Source organism: Pipistrellus kuhlii, unplaced genomic scaffold (assembly GCF_014108245.1).
Source record: "Pipistrellus kuhlii isolate mPipKuh1 unplaced genomic scaffold, mPipKuh1.p scaffold_m20_p_1, whole genome shotgun sequence".
NCBI lineage: Eukaryota > Metazoa > Chordata > Mammalia > Chiroptera > Vespertilionidae > Pipistrellus > Pipistrellus kuhlii.
This window is the reverse complement of record NW_023425404.1, coordinates 160388411-160411697: the sequence shown is the minus strand read 5'-3', so window position 1 is coordinate 160411697 and position 23287 is coordinate 160388411. Positions and strand designations below refer to the sequence as shown.

Below are 23287 nucleotides of genomic sequence, written 5' to 3'. Positions count from 1 at the left end.
CTTAGAGTTGGAGCAGTAAACGCCCTAAACGGAAGAACATTTTATTAAAATGAGAAGTTTGGTGAGATTTTAAGCAAGACATGATTAATGAATGAAATATTCAAGAGCTTTTTTTTTGAGTCTTTAGACCCCTCAGAATTGTTTATTGTTGAACGATTGTTGAAAAGTGCAGCACAGACTTTGAGAGAAGCCAGTCTTTCTGCTCCTGCATAGACACCTCCATCATTCCTGAGGGTTGGAAGTTTAGAAAATCTCCAGAAGAAACATCTGTTGAAGATAGGTAGTGACAGTGGTGAGGCTTATATGTGTGAGTGGCTTCATGGGCACAGGCTATGGGCATGTTTGAGACTGGAAAAGAAGGGAAAAGAAGGTCAGGTTCTAGGTGGTAGGTACAGATGGAAGAAACATGGCTCAAAAGGAGGCTATATATGATCACACTATGAGTGAGAATTTGTCCACAAAGACACAGAGAAGAACAAAAAGAAATTTACTAAACCATCTGAGTGTCATTATTCTGTAGGTTCCAATTGGAATGACAGCCGGTGCATATTTGTTGATAATAAGGATGCGAGTGCATACGTACTAATCCTTGAAAAGCTAGATCACCAGAACATGGAGATTCCCATAATGTGGAAGGTACTCATGAGAACATGAATATCATTAGAATGTAGAGGAAATTGTATTTACAGGGTCTGATTCTTAAGTTGAAAACTGATAGGGCTGGGAAAATAAAGATAACATTTATATATAAAAAATTAAAATTATGCTAATAATTAGTGTCTAAAGAATAAGTACATAGGCCTTAGGATCTGAAAACCTGCCTGGAAATCCTAACTATGATCTTAGATATTTACTTAACTTCTCTAAACCTTAGGTTTTCCCTGTTAAAAACAATTGTGCCCAGCCAGCCGGCGTGGCTCAGTGGTTGAGCATCAGCCGGTGAAACAAAAGGTCACCAGTGGGATTCCTGGTCAGGGCACATTACTGGGTTGCAGGCTCCATTCTCAGAGCGGATGTGCAGGAGGCAGATGATCAATGTTTCTCTCTCATTGATGTTTCTACCTCTCTATTTCTCTCCCTCTTAAAAAACTCAATAAAGCATATTAAAGAACTAGTTGTAATAATGTCTGTCCTGGCATTATTACATGGGGACAGGTGGTTAGCAAATGCTTCACAAATATCAACTATTTATAACTATCATTCTTATCATTACGCTTCTTATGATAGGTCATTATTTCATGATTAGGTTTTTGATCTATAAGAAATATTTTTTTTTGCATGAAATTTTAGTTTATTATTTTACTTATTGCTAATGGGAATTTTTATTTATAGTTTTGTCCTTTATCCCTTAACATGTGATACATGTATTGTATGCTGGACACCTGAACAAATGACCTCTCAAGGGAGAATTGGCAGCTATTAATAACGACTCTGTAAAACAATCTCACGAGTTAAATAGTCAAGCGATATTAAACAGATACAGCTGTCTACATGTGTGTGAAGACATTGGCAAAGCATTTGGTTAGAAATGAACAGTCATCTATTCTTACTGAGCAAAAGTCATATCAGGGTTGCCTGATGGTGGGAAGCAACCCGACTGACTTGACCAGACATTTGAGTATTGTTAGGCTACAATTATAGACAACATTAGAATATCATCAGTCATCTTTGCCTGGTCCACCATCATATGTTATTTTTCTAAAAAATCCTGGGGAAAGCCAATTTTTGCTTTTACGGTTCCTACTTATCAAAGACAAATAACCCTGATGAAGTAGAACAGTTAGTGAGGAAATGTTAAAATAAATCTAACATTATTTAACCTAAATAAATTTTATCAGCTGAAGCATGCATAACTTCAGAATTGGTCAGGTGAAGAGAGTGAGAGCAGTATACACTGGGTAACCCAGCAAATCAGCTTATGTGGGAGTATCCTAGCAAAACTGCCAGTAAAAAGAGATATCCTTATAAACTACTTTATCTGGAGCAAGTTTTAATAGATAGGCTAGAGGAAGTTCATATAATTTATAAGCTTAATAGTAGGGTTGGCATGAAAATATTAACTACCACACTTTCACTATATTAATGTTAGAATTCATTGAAATTGTCTGCTTTATGAGTTCTATTCAATGAGTTTTGTAATCATGTAAACAAGCTCACTTTATAATATTGTAGCTGTGCTTCATTTTTATAAAAGAAAGGGATGGAGAAGGCATTTTATGAGAGCTTCTGTCCCTTCCCCCCACATGCTAATTAGGGAAAGCACTTCGTTGTGTAAAAAAAGTAAGATTTAATGTTAACTTCATGTAACAAGAAAACATAACTGTTGCTAACAAGAGAGTATGAATTCTGAAGCTTTTACACTTTAATGTTTCCTGATCAGGTTTTGTTTGGCATGAATTCTGAATGGAATCATTAGAAAAACAGACAGCCTTCATGAAACTACCCAGCCAGACTGCAGGTAACCAAGCTCCTTTTCCTAATAGTACTGGAACCTCCGAACTCGAGACAATTTTGTACTTTCTGCTAACGAGTGGCACTTCTTTTCTGAGTGGTTTAGATTGTCAGAAAAAGATGTCACTCTTATTATCATTGAAATGAAATGAAAGAGTAATATGAAGTTCATTTCTAGACTTTATAGTTGGTTGTGAAATAAATTGCCTGATTGTATATCTTCAGAGTAAAAATTCCCACTTAAAATTTTTTGCTGTTGATTCAGTTATTTTATTTAAAAGTTTTTTAATAATTAAATTTTTATTTTCATAAATGCTCCCACTTCCTCATTTTCCTGAAGTAAAACCCTAGGAAGTAGGGAGTGTTCTTGTTGAAGCTTTGCAGAAAAGGAAATGGAAACCCTGGCATGGCTCACCATGGTCCTTTCATAGACCAGTGTGAGAGGAAGAGCAGTGTACATGGTAGCGAGGGGGAGGGGGGGGGGAAAGCCGTGGTGGTGGAGAACTTTGGTTTGAATCAGACAACCAGCAGTGGAGCTGTCTTCTGCCTTTTCCAAGTGGATGAAGTTGGTCACGTCAATTATCGTCTCTGACCCTTTGCATAGAGTTTAAATAAGTTTTAAGGAAAATACTACCTCTTCGACTAAATGTGACCACTAGGTCATATTATGAGTTGAATTTATTTCCTTATTCCTTATTTTTCTAACAACAACAGTATGCAAAAATGGCTGGTGGGCCAACGTAGGTTAATAATAACAATAAGCAAAGCAATAATAAATAAATAAACAGGAAGAAACTGTGTTTTTCATACTAACAACTGTAAACCTACATTTGCCAACCTCTGTATTATCCACATAGTTATATTAACAGCCATCATTGCTGTTCATGAAATTTAGCTTTATATTGTTGCCATCTAAAAATACATCAGTAAGGCTCTGAGATAAGGTCAAAGTTTCTCTTCAGTGTGGATGTTTATAATAAAACCCACATTTTAAAATTTATGAGCCAATTACACTACAGAAAACTAGATGAAATAGAAAGTTTAAGTAAAATTTTGACATTTTCCTAGTGTCAGTAGAAACATATATTCAAGAGATTTACTGATTCATATTTTTTGAACATCTATTAGTATCTCAAAGTGATAGAGTTGGTTACTAAATTTGACAATTTTTCCTTCAGTTGCAAATCAAATAAAGAGACAGCCCAGCTGTTGTTGCTCAGTGATTGAGGTAAACCCATTAACCAGGCGGTCATGGTTCAATTCCCGGTCATAGCACATGCCTACATTGTGGGCTGGATCCCCAATAGAGGGCGTGCAGGGGGCAGCCAATTGATGATTCTATCTCGTCATTGACGTTTCTCTCTCTCCCTTTCCCTTCCTCTCTCTGAAATCAATAAAATCATTAAATAAATAAGTAAATACATAAACTCATAGATACATAAATACATCCTATATAATAAAGAGCTAATAATCATGCCCTAACGACTGATCAGCAGGAGGCTGCGTGTGCAGCAGGCACGCACGGGTGGGCAGGGCTCCCTGAGGCGCATGCAGATGGGAGGGGACTTGATGCTGCGTCCTTCTGGACAAAAACGCAGCGGCTGCCTGAGGCTCAGGCAAGCCACAGATGATGGCTGCTGCTACCCAGGGCCTGACACTCAGGCAATGAGGGCCAAGCTGAAGCTTAGGCAAACCATGGTGGCTGCAAGGGCTGAGGCTCAGGCAGTGGCAGCAGCAGAGGGGTGATGGGGGCATTGCCTTCCTCTGATCGCCCTGTTGCCTCCCATGGAGGGAGGCCAGAGGCAGCAGTAGCGAGGGGATAATGGGGGTGGTGCCTTCCCCTGATCCACCGTGGGGAGCGAGCCTAAGCTGTTAGTAGGACATCCCCTGAGGGCTCCTGGACAGTGAGTAGAGAGGCAGGCCAGGCTGAGGGACCCCCTACCCCAGTGCATGAATTTTTGTGCACTGGGCCTCTAGTAAATATATAAATAAGTAAGAAACAGCTGGTAGGAAAGCCTGGCCATTTTTCCTGACTAGTAGAACGAAAACAGGGCTCTAAATTGCTATGGGTACAGAAAGTGGAAATGTTGAGAATATTAAAAGATGTTTACTTCAGGACTTTCCCTATAAAACATTGAAAGTTATAAAAGCTGTAAAATGCTATCTTAAATTTATATCTTTCACAAAGAGAGAATCCAAATGAAAATGTAGAAAATTACCAGCTAAGAAAATTTGGGAACATTGATTCCTTAACTGTTTTTCTAAGGGCTTTGTAAGTATTTTATTTAAACACACACACACACACACACACACACACACACACACACACGGCTTTTATTTAAAACATTTTCACTTTTATTATCGCAAATACAATTGTTTAAAAACCTACCTGAATAATTTAAGCCTGTATCTTTTTTTTTTAATTTTTAAAAAAATATATTTTATTGATTTTTTACAGAGAGGAAGGGAGAAAGATAGAGAGCTAGAAACGTCGATGAGAGAGAAACACCGACCAGCTGCCTCTTGCACACCCGCTACTGGGGTTGTGCCCGCAACCAACGTACATGCCCCTGACCGGAATCGAACCTGGGACCTTTCAGTCCGCAGACCGACACTCTACCACTGAGCCAAACCGGTTTCGGCTAAGCCTGTATCTTGTTACAAAATGGGATTATATGTATCCTTTTATTTTACCCTCAAAAACATAGTTTAGGAAAATGATTAGTTATGGAAGAAATAGAATCTAATATTGGAACAAAACCATGCACAGTAGACATGTTTAAGTATATTCATAATGTTAACATTGCTAGGAAATTCCATAGATGTATAAAATTTAAATGAAATTTGGATTCCTTCTTTTTATATGTGCCTGTTTCAATCTTTTGCCCATTTTCTACCACATTGTCTTTTCCTTATTGATTCATAATCCTTCCTATAAATTCTAGATATAAGATAGTTGTTAGTAATGTGTATAGTAATAATTTCACTCAGTCATTTAATCTTTTTATCTTTTAATGGAGTCTTTTGAATAACAAATAATTCTCACTTTTAATAAAATCAAATGTAACATTAATTTTAAGTTTTTTTTTTACTGTGACACTAAAAAAATTTTGTTTTCATCTTCTTTAAGATATCAAGATATTTCTAGTATATATCTTAATAAATATTTATTGTTGAAAGTAGTATACATGTCCCTTTTTTACCCCCATTGTCCTCTTCTCCCCTACCTCCAAGCCTTCACTGCCCACTGTCTGAGTCCTTGGGTTATGCATATACTTATATGAGTTTATTGGTTCATCTCTCTCCCCCAACCTCCCCTCCCCTCTGAGATTTGACAGTCTGTTCGATGTTTCTATGTTACTGGGTCTATTTTTGTTCATCAGTTCATGCTGTTCATTAGATTCCACATATGAGTGAGATCATGTGATATTATCTCTCTCTGAATGGCTTATTTTGCTTAACATAATGCTCTCCAGTTCCATCCATACTGATGCAAATGGTAATAATTTCTTCTTTTTTATAGATGTACCACAGTTTTTAGCCCACTCATCTGCTGATGGGCACTTAAGCTATTTCCAAATCTTAGCTATTGTAAATTGTGCTGCTACGAACATAGGGGTGCATATATTTTTCCTGATTGGTGTTTCTGAGTTCTTAGGATATATTCCTAAAAGTGGAATCACTGGTTCAAACGGGAGTTCCATTTTTAGTTTTTTGAGGAGATGCCATACTGTTCTCCACAGTGGCTGCACTAGTCTGCATTCCCACCAGCAGTGCATGAAGGTTCCTTTTTCTTTACATCTTCACCAACACTGTTATTATAGTTTGTTGATTTGTTGAGGACAGCCATCCTTACAGGTGTAAGGTACAGCAAATCAACCATCAATAAAATAACAAGAGTGCTCATTCTATGGAAGTACATATTTGCCAATGATACACCCGATAAGGTGTTAACCTCTAAAATATACAGGGAACTCATACTACTTAACAAAAGGAAGATAAATGACCCAATTAAAAAAGGAACAAAGGACCTCAATAGACACTTATCCAAAATGGACATATAGAAGGCCAAAAGGCATAAGAAAAAATGCTTAGCCGGGACCAGTTTGGCTCAGTGGATAGAGCGTCGGCCTGCGGACTGAAGGGTCCCGGGTTCGATTCTGGTCAGGGGCATGTACCTTGGTTGCGGGCACATCCCCTGTGGGGTGTGTGCAAGAGGTGGCTGGTCTGTGTTTCTCTCTCATCAACGTTTCTAACTCTCTGTCCCTCTCAATTCCTCTCTGTGTAAAATCAATAAAATATATTAAAAAAAAGAAAAAGTGCTTAAAGTCACTGATCATCTGAGAAATACAAATTAAAAAGATGTTTTCTAGTAATATTTTCTAAAAGCTACATTTTCCATTCTTTCTTCTAGTCATTCAGTATGACATTCTTCTCCTACTTCCTTGAAAATGTTAATGTCTTCAAAGAGGTTATGTCCCATCTCAATCCCTCCCACAAGCCCATGATCTATATTTACAGTTGTTTTCTTGACTTGTTGGTTTGTACATATCAAATGTAGTAGTAGACTCATAAGGGCCTCTTAACTCTCCATCCCCAAGCTTGGTCCTCTTCCCAAATTTTCCTCTCAGTTGTTCAGGCTTAAAAGTTGAGTCAACCTTGATCTCTCCATTTCTCTCAGCCCCTAAATGTAGTCTATTAAAAATTCCTATGGTTTGTTTCTAAAGATATGTCCTGAATTCTATAATTTTTCAACATTGTCACTGCTCATGCCTCAATACAAGTCAGACCCACTGTTTTCCTGGATTAATATGTCTCCTGACTCATTTGCCTTCTACTTTTGTCCTCTTGTAGTTCTTTCCTTTTAGAGTAGCCAGATAAATCTTTAGAAAATGGAAAATTGATCACAAAATCTTGTTTCAAATTATAATAATAAAAGGCTAATATGCAAATGGTTGTGAGCCGTGATGCTGAAATGACTGATCAACAGGGACCTGAGGCAGTGTGGCACCAACTGAGGCGGGGGACCTGAGATTCTGCTCCCCCACTCAGTGGGGCTTGACGGGGGACCTTAGGCCATGCCTCCACCTCAGTAGGGCTTGATAAGGGATCTGAGGCCATGCCCTCTCAGCTGGTCAGGCTTGACAGGGAACCTGAGATTGTGGACCCCTTGTTGGGGGACCTGATGCTGTACCTCCTGCCTAGTGGGGCTTGATGGAGATGAGGCCAACTGGGTCTGGGTCTTGCCCTATAAGGGTGGGGATGGCTGGGTCTCGATCTGGAGCAATTTTGAGGCATGATGGGTGGCAGTGACTTGACTCTCTGGGTCCCATAGTGCATCCCAGTCTCTGACAGGAGGGAGATTTTCATACACGTTTTACTAATTTTCTTTCATCTCTGACACTTCTAATACAGAAAGGGAAAATAGCAATATTAAAACACTAGAGGCCCAGTGCATGAAATTTGTGCTCTGGGGAGGTGTCCCTCAGCCCAGCCTGCACCCTCTCCAATCTGGGACCCCTTGTGGAATGTCCAACTGTGGGTTAGGGCCACGGCAGTCAGACATCCCTTTCACAATCCAAGACTGCTGGCTCCCAACCGCTCGCCTGCCTGCCTGCCTGATTGCCCCTAACAACTTCTGCCTGCCAGCCTGATCACCCCCTAACCATTCCCCTGCAGCCTGCCTGATTGATGCCTAACTGCTCCCCTACCCACCTGGTCACCCCCAACTGCCCTCCCCTGCAGGCCTGGTCACCCCCAACTGCCCTCCCCTGCTGGCCTGATTGCCCACAACTGCCCTCCCCTGCCAGCCATCTTGTGGCAGCCATCTTGTGACCACATGGGGATGGTCATCTTGTGTGAGGGTGTGACAGACAATTTGCATATTACCTCTTCATTATATAGGATTCTCTCTAATTAATTCCCTTTTAATGTGCACGAATTTTGTACACTAGGCCACTAGTTTAGAATAAAATCCAAACTTCTTCATAAATCCTCTAAACCCATTTTTTCAATCTCATCTAACCCATTTCTCTTTAGTTAGTTTTGTCCCAGTCACATTCCTACATTTCTTCAAACCCTCAGACTTGTAATCCCCTCAGGACTTTTGACCTTGCTTCTTCCTCTGCCTGATTTCTCTTTTCTAGAACTTGTTTGAATACTCCAGAATATTGCCTGGTACATTATAAATGCTCAAAAGCTATTGGTAAACAAATGGAAGAATAAAAGAAATGAATGACTGGTTAGATGGATGACTTTTTTTCAGAGGAAAAACATTTATTAATGTATCAAATGTTTTATTTCTTATTGTTTTAGTAATTTCAGTCTAATTTTGATGTTAGGAGGTAAATTACATGTAGAGTGAGCCCTGGAGAAAGTCCTGTGAACTTTGGTTTGCTTCAAAATTAATTCTTCATTTCATGTCATGCCTTTTCCCCAGAAATGAGTTTCTATTTAATTTGAATCCTGATTGGTTTGATTTTTTTACTCTAGATGATTTGTTTCATGATTGTGCACCAGATTAAACAAGCAAACAAGTGTTCCAATACTCTGAACTTACTTCCTCACAGAGGTCTTATGCTTCCTCCAAACTATTTGTGTACCATGGGGCAAATCTTAGATCTTAAGAAAGGGACCATAGGAATGATCTACTATTAGGTTGAATCATTTCAGAAACCTTCTAAAACATTTCTAGAGGAAACAATCCAGCGTTTGAATGAATAGCTATATATATATATATATTTGATTTTTTACAGAGAGGAAGGGAGAGGGATAGAGAGTCAGAAACATCAATGAGAGAGAAACCTCAATCAGCCGCCTCCTGCACACCTCCTACTGGGGATGTGCCCGCAACCAAGGTACATGCCCTTGACCAGAATTGAACTGAGATCTTTCAGTCCACAGGCCGATGCTGTATTCACTGAGCCAGATTGGCTAGGGTGGGACCAGTTTCTTTAAGACAACTGGTTGTTTAGAAACAAGTTACTAGGAAAATGTGGGGGAAATGACCTGTTTTCCCCATTGGAGATTAATCAAACTGATTAGAAATGGAAAGAGCTGGGTTTTGAGATTTGGGTTATGTACACATGAAAAAAGAAAATTTTGGATCTGTTTAGACCATTTATTGTTTAGCAAACTGGAAAATGGTAATTGAATTGTGTAAGTTAGAGCTTGTGCCACTTTCAGGTGAATAATCTAAATTCTTAGATCCCTTTTCTCTAACCACAAAGTAATTAGCATGGTTCATGGCAAATTGATGCTCTAGAAGACTCACTTTTGATACTATAAAATATTTTCCTTGAGTCTTCTAGGACCTTCTCCTTCTTTTGTTATTCTGTAATAAATGTCATATTCTTTATTGTTGCATCCATTATGTTATGGTTTTGTCAACGCCACCATTCTCTGAGTGTCTTAAGGGCAGACTCTAAGACCTTAATTATTATTGTTGTATCAGTATGAAGTAGAAAACCTGAAACATAGAAGGGCTTAATAAATATTTTAAGCTATTGATCGACCATTCTATAATCAAGACCTCCAAGTTCAAGAAAAATGCATTTATGATTATGTGACAGCACACACACTTCCAAACATACCAACGCAGGTAGAAAGCCCAGTCCCGTTGGGGCATATTCTAAATTACCAGTTTGATGTTGTCCTTACAGGGTGGAGCAAGGGAGTGTCCAACTGGACGCTTGCCTCAATGATAGAGCTTGATTATAAGGCAGCAGAAAGTGCCAAGCCTTTAGAGTCAAGTTGGCAATTCTCTTACCTGAGAACCAATGAAATAAATTGTTTTGGGTTGTTCTCCATAAATCATAACTCCAATAAATGCTTAGGCAGGGAACTGATTTTTAAGATTTATTTGAAATAAAGTAAGCCAACAGTTTATTTATACATTTCACCAGGAGTTGGTTTAAATTTTCAACTTCTTTTCTTTAAAAGTACATGATTTTGATGTAGATTTCACAATTTTACATGAGGAATTATAAGAAGTTTTCATCATAATGCATGTGGTTTTTCTGGTACCCGTAAGTTAGCTTTTGGAAAGAGGAAGCCCTGACACATAGATGATCACGCATAATCATGCTTTAGCTATGCTAGGATCCCATAAAAATTCAGGAACATTCATGATGCAGATGATATTGCTGTGCCATTAAATTTTAATATATCTTATTTAATTTATGTTTGTGTGTGTATGAGAGGGAAAGAAAGAAAGAGGGAGAGAGAAAAGTTCCTTTGTCTTTCTAAGATCATTTCATTGAAATTAAACTTTCTCTTTGCAAACCAATTCTTCCCATTTTTTCCCTCATGACTTCCAATTCATTATTTGGGTTTAGGTTTTGAGAGTTCTTAAACTCTAAAAAATAACTGCCACCTATGTTCTTAAGTTCTTAAAATTACCCTTATTTAATTGTAAGAAAGCTCTATGTGGTTGTAAGTTACCCAAGATGGTTGTATAGATGTATTTCCTAAATTTATCTATGAAGGAAATAAAATCTCTCCTTCACATAGATCAAGAATATAGTTAATAAAAGTTGTATTGAAAATTATTTTTAATTTTTAGGGTCTTAGTTGAGAAGTGACTATTTTTGCTTTGATCTTAAATGCCTAAAATTCACCAGTAAGCTCTTATGGGTAGCACATTCTTACAGGATATTTAAGATTGCTGTAGGACTGTACAATGACTTTATATATATTTAATTTTAGGACTTAACACCACCCATCAAATATTGAGTAAGCAGAAATTTCAAATAAATAGTATCTCTTCTTGCCTCATGTTCTTTCTGTCTTGAATGCTATTCTACCACTTATTTTTTTGTGTGCATGTTTTGATACTCTACCTACATATCAGCTTCAGCAAAAACTACTTAGAGAAGAGGCCTCTGACGCTGCAGATGTGTCTGAGTTTCTCCCGTATCTCCTCCCAAAGACCCATTTCCCTCACTACCAGCTGTTACCACAACTATAATACATTTCTCACCTCTGCCTGGCACGCTGCCACAGTACTGCGCAACATTCATATGGTTTTCTTGAGGAAGACATGAAATCCATAGTAACACAGAAAGATTAAATTGCTGGTGAAACCATATTTATGTAAATGGTGTTAAATAGGGATCTTGCAGTTTATTTCGCAGTGGAAGAGTAGAGTCTTAGAGTTTTAGACAGGCACACCTGCATACAGACTTTGCAACAGAGAGGCATTTATTGCACTAGACCCCGGTGTGCTCAGCTATCCAGTCACGGTAGGATGTCACGCGTGTGTACACTCCTGGCTTATCTGGCAGACCACACTGTATTCCCCAGCTCACTATCCCCACAAGGAACCAGAGCCGCCGTGTGTCCTGTTGTACCAGTGGGCCACCAGAGTCACCCTGAAGGAATAGAAACAGAATAATTATTTCAGTGTGAAGACAACTCCAAAGCATGAAGGAATTTATTTTTTTTATGGCAGTGGAAGAAATAATATTCATTAGATAATACAGTTAGTCTGACATTTCCTGGCAAGATATTATACATGTGAAAAATCACCAAACTTTTTCAAGCACACATATTTCCCAGGTTCCTTTAGTTGCCTGGTTGACTCCCTTAGGAAACCTTCCTGACCACCTGTGCCTTCCCTTCCCACTGCCACCCCTCCCACCTTTGGTCTGGATTAGTTTGTCACTGCCTGTGTTCCCCTATCTTGTGTGTATCTTTTTCACCACTTCATCATTTTACACAAGCACGTTCGTGTGCCTGTTTGAACTTACTCCCACTGGATCAGTTCCTCTCATTGCGGCAGCTGCACATCTCTGCAACCCTCCTTGCATTTTCATGATACTTGTTCAGTGCCTGCTTTTCTGGTCATTCTGTAAAGTCCATCAGGGGAAGGGGCCTACCTATTCCAGGCACTGCTGTATCCTATGCTTCTAGCCCATAAGAGATGCTATGAAAATACTTGATGAATGAGTTTTTAGAAGTCTCACTTACCCTTCTATTCATAGTACTCTCCCTGCATGGTGTCATTAAATTTTTATTTATTTATTTTTTATCAGATATATGCTATAGCAATATCTTTACTGATACCTCTCCTAGGCAATAGAAAATTAACAAATGGTACTACATCAAAATAAAAAGCTTCTGCACAGCAAAAGAAACCATCAATAAAACAAAACAACAAGAAAGCTCATGAAATGGGAGAACATATTTGCCAATGTAAGGGCCTAGTCTCCAAAATTTAAAGGGAACTCATACATCTTAACAAAAGGAAGATTAAACAATCCAATCAAAAATGGGCAAAGGACTTAGACACTTTTCGAAAGGGCACATACAGAAAGCTGAGAGACACATGAAAATATGCTCAAAGTCACTAATTATCTAAGCGATGTAATTCAAAACGACATTGAGATACCACCTCACACCTGTCAGAATGGTTATTATCAACAAATTGACAAACAAGTGTTGGCGAGGACGCAGAGAAAAAGGAACCCTTATGAACTACTGGTGGGAATGCAGACTGGTGGAGCTACTGTGAAGAACAGTATGGAGTTTCCTCAAAAAAACTGAAAATGGAACTCCCATTTGACCCAGTGACCCACTTCTAGAACTATATCCCAAGAAACTAGAAACAACAATCAGAAAGGATATATACACCCCCTATATTCATAACAGCACAATTTACAATAGCTAAGTGCCCATCAGCAGATGAGTGGATTAAAAAACTTTGGTACATCTACACAAATGGACTACTATACTACTATAAAAAAGAAGAGATTTTTACCATTTGCAACAGCATGGATGGACCTAGAGAGCATTATGCAGAATGAAATAAGCCAGTTGGAGAAAGATAAATATCACATGATCTCACTAATTTGTAGAATTTAATGAATAACATAACTGATGAGCAAAAATAGAGCCAGAGACATAGAAGTATTGAACAGACCATCAAACTTCAGCAGGAAGGCAGGGGAGGCGGCAAGGAGGGGAAGAGATCAAAGGATTTGTATACATGCATATAAGCATAGCCAATGCACAGAGATACTAGGGCGGGGTGAGGGCATATGCTGGGGCATGGGCATGGTCAGAGAGAGGTCAATAGGGGGAAAATATATATAATACTTGAAAAACAAGAAAAGAACAGGAATTCCACTGTATGGGAGAACATATTTAGCAATGATACATCTGATAAGGGGTTAATCTCCAAAATATATATTCATACAACTTATCAAAGGAAGACAAATAATTCAATTAAAAAATGGGCAAAGACCTAAATAGACACTTCTCCAAAGTGGACATACAGATGGCCAAGAGACATATGAAAAAATGCTCAACATCATTAATCATCAGAGAGACCTAAATTAAAACAACAATGAGATATCACCTCACAGCTATCTAAATGTCTACCATCAACAATTCAACAAATGACAAGTCCTATGATTGTGTGGGGAAAGGGAACCCTAATACACAGTTAATGGGAAGGCAGACTGGTGCAGCCTTTATGAAGAACAGTATGGAGTTTCCTCAAAAATTAAAACTGGAACTTCCATTTGACCCAGCGATCCCACTTCTAGGAATATGTCCTATGAAACCTAATCACCAATCAGAAAGAATATATGCATGCCCATGTTCATAGTAAGGCTACTTACCATAGCTAAGACCTAGAAATAGCCCGAGTACCCACCAGTAGATGAGTGGTTAAAAGGCTGTGGTACAACCTATATAATAAAAGGCTAATATGAAAATTGACCAAATGGCAGAACAACTGGTCACTATGATGTGCACTGACCACCAGGGGCAGATGCTTAATGTAGGAGCAGCCTCCTGGTGATCAGTGTGCTCCCACAGAGGGCGCATCGCTCAGCCAGAAGCCAGACTCACCTCTGATAAGCACAACTGTGGTGACAGGAGCCTCTCTCACCTCCATGGCAGCACTAAGGATGTCCAACTGCCAGCTTAGGTCTGCTCCCCCTGGGCCTAAGCTATCCATCAGATATCCCCCGAGGGCTCCTGGATTGCAAGAGGGCACAGGCTGGGCTGAAGGACGCCCTCCCCCCAAGTGCATGAATTTTGTGCACCACGCCTCTAGTTTATAACATAGAATACTATGGAGTTGTAAAAAAAAAAAAAAAAAAAAAAAAAAAGAAGGATCTCTTAGCCTTTGAGAGAGCATGCATAGTAAGACCTGGAAAGTATTATGTTAAGTGAAATAAGCCAGTCTGAGAAAGGCAAATACCATATGATCTCACTTAGATTTGGAATCTAATGAGCAAAAGAAACTGACAAACAAAATGATACAGGGACATGGAAGTATGCAACAGACTGATGATTCTCTGGGGAAAGGGGTTGAAGAAGGAAGAGATGAACAAAAGAACTTATATGCATATATTCATAACCCATGGAGACAGACAATAGAGTGGTAAAGGCCTGGAGAGGGGTGGGAGTAGGTTGGAGAGGGTCCATGGGGGAAAATAGGGGAAATCTGTAATGCTTTCAACAATAAAGATAAATACAAAAAAATCTATTTTTGATGAATATGAAGAAAAATATTTATATGGCAATGAGTAAAATGCTCCTCATGAAATACCAGCCAATTATAATAATAAACCAACCAACAAATATGTGCATATGCTTTCCAGTTGGGGAGACAAATTTAGATAAATATAGGTCTTACATGCTGCATGATGGGGGTAAATCTGTGAGTTCCGGAGTTAGATAGCCAGCGTTTGAATCTTCCACTAACCAGCAACATGACCTTCGGTAAGCTATTTAATAGCCCCTTGTGCCTCAGGTTTCCTCATCTGTAAATGTTTTTGAGTGTTTAAATGAGGTTAACATATACTAATAAAAATCAGCTATTATTACCAAGTGTGGTTCTAGAATAGTTTGCTATTCATTTGACTGCTCTCGGTAGCTAGTGCTTCCATACCTACTTAATTACTGGTCTAGATGGGAGGACGGGTCAGTGTGTGAATCACCAGAGGCACTGCCTCTTTCAGATTATGCATCTGTGCTTCAGTTAACCAGTTCTCAGCACTTTTTCCACCATTGCCTTTTTGCTGCTATTTCCACTATTGTAAGAAAATTTTCTGTGTAATGTCTTACCAAAAGTGCACAGGCAAATACTAAACTAAGAAGTACCTGTCATTTCCCCCTGTGTCTAGCCAGCTTCACTGTCCGATTTTGCAGACATTTGAGCTGGTGTTCTTTTTTCTAGACATTGCTTTGCTGAGTGCAAGAAACTCATTGTGTTAGCAAGTGTCTGATGCACAAAAATTAATTCATATATTTTCTTTGCATGCATGCATGAATGAATGAACAGAAATGAATAGAACATCATAAGCTCTTATGTGAAGTACTATTTATTCTTGAGGCACAAACTGTATGCATTGTAGTATTTCAGATGAAAAATTAATGAGGCCTTGAATAGAAGGCACAGGAAAGTTCCAAGATGAGTTATGGCTTCAACTAGGCCTGGGGGAAGAGCTGAATTTTATATGCTGCAGGTAAAGGCATCGTGAGTAAAGCATGATAACACCTGTTTATACTCATGTGTGTCCATAAGTCAGTTTGTATTAATGTTCTTAGATCTGAAATTGTTAGTACAGAGGTGTGCTGCTTATTAGATTAGTGAATTATCTGGAAAACTACTATGAAAGTTGAGAATTGGTTGTTATCAGGGCTAGCAATAAAAAAGAAGCTGCTAGGGGAGTAAGAAGTAGTCTCTACCACAAAGTCATATCCACTTAAACTGGGAATAAAGGGCCATGAGTAATTAACAGTATCTTGAAAGTTAATAAACAACTGTCTCACCTACGCACAACTTACAATCAATAAAAATGTTTTATTTTTGGTAAAATGTGTATGAGTTGGGGGGTCTTCACAAAAGTTTTGTAAGAAGTGCTTCTTATTCACTTTTTAAAAACATGTGCTCTAAATATAAAAGTCAGTAATGTCTGAGGAAAAAATAAACCTAGTTTTTCTGCATACAGTTCCCAGAAAAATAGTATCAAATTCCTCAAGAAAACAGATTGATTTTTCTTAATTCCTAGGATGTAATTTCTGATACTGAGAATTTGTTGCTATTAATATATGGAATTGGATTTCTTATAAAGTTTATTAAGAGATATAACCACATAAATTGTTTAGATAACTTAATTAAATTTTTTAGTATTAAAATATTATCTTAATGATCTTAAAGGGAGAATTTCATATTTATTGTTTGCATTTGTATGCTTAGTTAAAAATTATAGGCTAGATCTAAATTTTTCTCTCATTTGTGTTGTTTTACAATTTGAGAGCTATTGTAACTCAAGTAATTAAGCTTTTAAAATAAATTTTCTATCTTCAAGGTCTTGATATTGAGGTGTTATTTAATCTTAAAAGCAATTATTGTCCTTGACCCTTAGATGAGTAATTAATTTACTTAAGCCCTCATAGTGGTTAAATGGTTGAGATTACAATTATTAATGCCAGTGATCATGATCTAGGTTAATAACGATAAAAATAGCTGGTATTTTTTTGTTGCTTAGTATGTACCCTACATATTTAATCTCCATCTACTCTTTAGTAGGATGTAAAAACATTAGATACTCTTCTTCTTCTTCTTCTTCTTCTCTTCTTCTTCTTCTTCTTTTTCTTCTCATTTTATTGATAAAATACTTGGTTATAGAGGTTAAGGAATTCAAACTCAGGCCTGTCTGGTTCTTGAGCTTGTATTAACCACTCTGCAATCTGGCTTTTCAAAATTAGTATTTCATGACAAATCAACTTCATAAAATAAATTTTATCTCTAAAAATCTAAATCTTACATTTTTAGAGGACCAGGACTGTGTATTACAATTTATCTCTTTGCCTATCATGGTATCACATGCTAGTAAGAACTTACAAACTTGAGTGAAGTCATTGATAACATTGTCTTGAACTTACCCGGCATGCATCCACTCCACCTCCCGGCACTCCAGCACATAGCATTGAAGACAAGACTGCTCCATCATAACTATTTGGTGCATTACATACATTATTACTTATTATGTAGACCCGTCCTTGTTCTAGTACTGGAACTGGGTTGCCTGTTAATTATAAATCAGAAAGAAAACAGACTCAAAATAAGGAAATGAATTGAAGACTCTACATTGAATATGGGAAGGAATAACTGTACTCTAAATCTTATCTCTTATTCAGAAAAAAAGGCTATTAAGGTGTACTTAGGTGTCTCTTCTCAATAAAGATATCCATGAGTAGAGAAAGATAACTTTTTTTTTTTACACAGATCAGTCTCTCTCTCTCTCTCTCTCTCTCTCTCTCTCTCTCTCTCTCTCTCTCTCTCTCTCTCTCTCTCTCTCTCTCCCACTTTAGCATTTGTAATGCCCTTTAGAATTTAAGAGGGGAAAAAAATAAATCTGCTTAAAACTGATGAGTAGCATTTAAATTATCTTCTGACTGACTTTGAATTGGAAAATTACATGATGAATAACCTTTAATGTAGCAACAAAAAGAGAAACTAGTCTGTTTTCAAGGTTAAATAATTAATTTATTTTATATTGATGTTCCCTCAAAAAACAATGAAATTTTTGTGATTCGCAGAAATTTTTATATACTACACCAAATTACATTGGACCAACATTTTCCTGGACAATTAAATCTTTGTGTTATTCTGGGGAGAGACATCTACAACATGGATAAAACCCATGAAAACTGTTAATGCTATCTTTCCACTCCCTAGTTGGTGATACTCTTTATTTTCCCCTTGGCCCTATTTGCGTTTTCATATTACCCTCATATTTATTTCCATGTTATCCATTCACTAAATAAATGTGAGTGATGATTATGTGTACATAGAGTGTCTTGCTTGAGGCAGGATTTATTTAATTCCAGAATATTTTAAATGGCTATTCATACCTTAACGGGTGTTAAAACCCTTAGATAATATCTAGCCAAATTCTCTTTTTAATAAATATTATTTTAGTTTTCTTCTTATTAAGGAGCCATTTGAGTAATATGGAGTCTCTGCATCATTGAAAAATTAATGTATTTTCATCACTTTATCTTGTATTTCCCTATGAAGAACTCATGTTTCTTTATCACCTTATTTTACATTTTCCTGCGCACTTGGGAATTCTCCAGAGTAGATAGAGGCATTGTTCTGCTTTGCTGAGGAAACTCAGGAATAACTACAATTTAGACTGACCAGAATATAGTATGGTTATGTTTGTAGAATCTATCTTCCAGGTGTTCCATAATTTAAAAAGATTATAAAATAGCAAGTACCAGGAGATTTTAAAAAAAATTTTAAAATTTTTCCTGAGATACTTACTGTCAAAAGTTCGTGATCCCCATCCTGTTACATAAGCCGTGCAACCAGGTGATATATTCTGGGTAGCCTCTGGAAGACACACCCTATGGATATTTTTGGTAAAGGTGACACCATCTACAAGTTTCACAGCTGCAATATCATTTTCATGAGATATAGCTTTATAATTGTTATGGATCAAAATAGTTCTTATTGCTTTTCTCACTACAGGAAATGCTGTGGAAATACCAAAGGTGGCAGTCCATCTACGAGGATCAGAGTAGCTAAAAATAAAAATAAAATAAAATAAAAAAGAAAGAAAGAAATTATGGATTTGAATAGGGAATTTTAAATATTTGGATTTTGTGTTTTTTATCCCCAATCACTATCTAGAAACTGATTGGTCAACTTTCCTTGCTATATATTTCTGTATTACATAGCTAGCAGTTGAGTTGAACTCTTCACTGACACAACAAAGAAACATAGAAAGATTTCAGAAAATATACCTTAGGTTGGTGAAATCTTGGTAAGCATATTCTGATATTTTGACATGCCTTCATTGATGTTTTTCTTTCTACATCCTCCTATCCAAACAACTAAGAAGTCTGAAGGAATCTCCATTTTAATTTTAAATAATTTCTTCCATCTTTATTTTTTCCTTACCTTGCCTTTAGCCAAAAGCTTTTTTTTAAAATAGTAGTTATGAATAGGAGCTCCTATCTTATTAGTTGATAAATGATTTTTCTGTACTGTGAGGCTTGTTGAAGATTTCTGTGCACATGTATACAATGTGTGTGTGTGTGTGTGTGTGTGTGTGTGTGTGTGTGTGTGTGGAAAGAGAGAGTAGAGAGGGTGTGTGTGAAACCACTCACTAATATTAAAAAAAAAAAAAATCCAAGGCATTATCTTTATGACCTAGAAATTTGGATTTCTTAGTGAAACTCCCAAAACACAAACCATAGGTTAATAATGTATGAATTTCATGGAATCAAATTAAGTATACTATTGACAAGTTTATTAGGTGGATAAGAAACCATGAAAAAATACCTGCAGTGCTTAATATCTAAAACTTTTGTAGAATATATAGAAAGAAACCAATAATAATGTGCAGTAAAACTGTTATAAAATGGGCAAACTATGTGAATAGGCAGTTAATGGAAGGTGAAAGTCAAACAACTAGTCCAGTGGTCAGCAAACTCAGTCAACAGAGCCAAATATCCATAGTACAATGATTGAAATTTCTTTTGAGAGCCAAATTTTTTAAACTAAAACTTCTTCTTAACACCAGTTCTTTAAAATAGACTCGGCCAGGCCGTGGTATTTCGTGGAAGAGCCACAGTCAAGGGGTCAAAGAGCCACATGTGACTTGTGAGCCACTGTTTGCTGACCACGGAGCTAGTAGATATGTAAAAGAATATCCAAACCAACTAGTAAGCTGAGAAATGAAAAATATAACAATAATGAGCATCGCCGAAACCAGTTTGGCTCAGTGGATAAAGTGTCAACCTGTGGACTGAAGGATCCTGGGTTTGATTCCAGTCAAGGGCACGTGCCTTGGTTGCAGGCACATCCCCAGTAGAGGGTGTGCAAGAGGCAGCTGATCGATGATTCTCTCTCATCGATGTTTCTAACTCTCTAACCCTCTCTCTTTCTCTCTGTAAAAAATCAATAAAATATATTTAAAAAAAAACAATAATGAACATCTAATGTATATTCATAAGGGTGACAACAGTTTAAGAAGAGAATAATAGGGTGTCGGTGAAGAGAAGGTCAAACTCTTTTGCATTGCTGGTAAAAATGTAAACTTCTGGAAAGTATTTTAGTGTGTTGGGCAGACTGCATACATACCTCTGGGTACAAATTTCAGAGAAATTCTTGAAGGTTTATTGAGAAGCAAAAATGAAGATGTGTGGTGTGTGTTTGTGTGTGTGTGTGAAGATGGAGCAATCTACTTGAATAAAGGTATATGGTGGAGTCTATCATGGAACAGGTTAAAATTCCCAGGATTGAGCCCCCAAACTAAGGAATAATATGAGTGCAATGCTATTTATATAAATGAGGGGCGTGTGTGCACACGTGCACACACACAAACACACACACCCTATAAATTTTGTAGGCAATTGTATATTTGAAGACATATGTAAAATATTAGGGTAAGGCCTATAGGGCAGTGAAGTAGGATCCACATTAAAAGGAGAAAAATAAAATGAAAGAAAGATCTTATACAGACAAAAATAAAATGAAAAATTTTGTACAGACTATTGAAAATAAGGATCTGTGAATTGTAGGGTTAACCTAACATACTCCTAAAGTTGAATAAAAACAAAATGTAGTCTGGCTGGAATGGCTCAGTTAGCTCAGCACCATTCTGTGCTATGAAAGGTTGGCGGTTCTATTCCCAGCCAAAGCACATTCCTGGTTTGTAGGATTGGTCCCAGCTTGGGCACATATGGAAAACAGATTGGAAGGCAACTGATCGATGTTTCTCTCTCACATTGGTATTTCTCTCTCTCTTCCTCTTTCTCTAAAATAAATAAAAATATACTTTAAAAATATACTTTAAATAATAATTTAATAATTTTGTGGAGTTTAGATATAGACAGTGGAATTGATATAGAAAATAAAAATTATATATCCAGGAAATGCTTTTATAAGTCACAGTAGCTTGTATAAAGTAAATACTAGTTGAAGATTCTAAAGAAAAGATATTTGACAAGAAGCAAATACATGAATATTTTACATTGAACTTCATTTGATCAGGGTCTTTCAGTGAAGATTTTAAAATATATTATTTGTGTCTTTTTGTCCTCTTTGCCTCCTTGCATCCCTGTCTCCCTTTCTTCCTTTGTCTGTGTGTGTGTGTGTGTGTATGTGTGTGTGTGTGTGTGTGCCCAGCAAATGAATAAGATCATGATTTGAGAACCAGCAAGATTTAGATTTGAATCTTGGCTATGCCACATATTAGCAATATTATTTAGGGTAAGTTACTTAAACTCTTTAATTCTCAGTTTAATGCATAGAACGTGATAGATGATTTCCTCTCACACAATTTTAAGCATTAATTCAGACAAGTAAACTATGCCAAGCATAGTGCTTGGCACAAAGTAAATACTCAATGAAGGTAATTCTACTTTTCATTAATTATAATTCAGCAAGCCATTACTAAGTATCTACTTTGTATAATGAATAGTATGACTCTCTGGGAATAAGAATATACATAATGATGGGTGGAGTCCTCATGTAAATGTCTTTCCTAGTTGTTCCAGATAGGTAGGTAGCTGTGACCTCACCTTCTGAAGCAGTGAGCTGCTGTCAGGATCCATGTGTTACTGAGCAGCTCTACACACTAATGAAGGAAGAGCCTAACAGAGATAATCATAAATCATAGGGACTACTGTTAAAGATTAATAAGCATATTTTTGTGAGAAGCAGGTAGGAGAAGGAAAGGAGCATCAGGGAAAGCTCCATAGAGGAGGTAACAGTTCAAGACTCCATTCTATGAAGGCCTCATCACTTCTTTGTTCCTTGATAGAATATTGGTCCTGCCCCAAACAAATCCTCACTGATGGGCTCTCAGTGACAATCAGGTCTACAAGGAGATGCCAATGCAAGGTACATATACTTTGCTAGCTCTCAGGGATAAGTCGGGGTAGTGAATGGAAGGATTTGGGGAGACAAACTTCCCCAAATGTTCCAAGCCTTTAAAATAATGGTTTTCTTTGGTTACCATTGTGGCTTTCATTATAATTGTGGCTTTCATTTATAACTGTGGCCTTTACTTAGCGTTTGGTGATTGGCTCTGAATACAGCTTAGAATCCTGCACTCTTTCTATTGTATTCTTGATTACTCTAAGAGCTTGCTGCTAAGTCCAGGTATTTGCATTTCTGGTTCCTAAACTCTGGGGTGATCGAAGTCAATTAGTGCCGTTCCTTTCAAGTGGCAATGCAGATTGAAATGTTTTTGTTAATTTTGTTGCTTGTATTTTCTGGTATATAGCAATATATGTGCTGATCTAAATCAGAAATTTGGTTACTCCTGATATCAGAAAGTTTTGCCAGCAGAAATTTCAAATGTATTTACTGTGTAAAAAATATATATTGAGTCCTAATATAGTTATAAGAAAATTTCAGAATAATTTGGGTTTTCCTAAAACATTTGTTCAGAATACATGTACTAATCATTTTAAATGTTACTTCCTCTTAACTTAATAAACGCTTTTGAAACAGGCATTGTAATATGAGGCAGTACCATCAAATCTGTAAAGGACTTCTTAAATTAGTTAAGATTTTATAGAATTCCAGTAAACATGGAGGTTTGGAAGAAATATTAACATTTTATAGAGAATAATCAGATTGAGCAACTGCTCTGAGATGGGAAAATGTAAGCAGAGTCCGGGGGCAGAGAGTACTACGGTAATGTGGTTGGAGCTTAAGCTTTCTCATGCTTTGAGAAATAAATCTGAATTACTAAAATTGGAGTGCTTTGGGGTGTGGTAAGGAAGATGGATTCGAGACGGGGTTTTTGAAAGAGAATAGATATAGTTAGAGACACATGAGTTCAGATCATCA

General features: G+C 37.2%; 1 protein-coding gene across 1 annotated transcript in view; it reads right to left on the bottom strand.

The window, feature by feature from the left end:
• Window positions 1-11271: 11271 nt before the first annotated feature.
• TMPRSS11D (transmembrane serine protease 11D) overlaps window positions 11272-23287 on the bottom strand; it is a 45284-nt gene continuing 33268 nt past the window's right edge. Inside the window, exons 8-10 of the mRNA XM_036422580.2 lie at window positions 18743-19002; window positions 17356-17498; window positions 11272-11822 (exon numbers count right to left, since the gene is read on the bottom strand). Coding sequence (XP_036278473.2) covers window positions 11661-11822; window positions 17356-17498; window positions 18743-19002 — 565 coding nt within the window. The 3' untranslated portion in view covers window positions 11272-11660. The remainder of the gene's footprint in view (window positions 11823-17355; window positions 17499-18742; window positions 19003-23287) is intronic.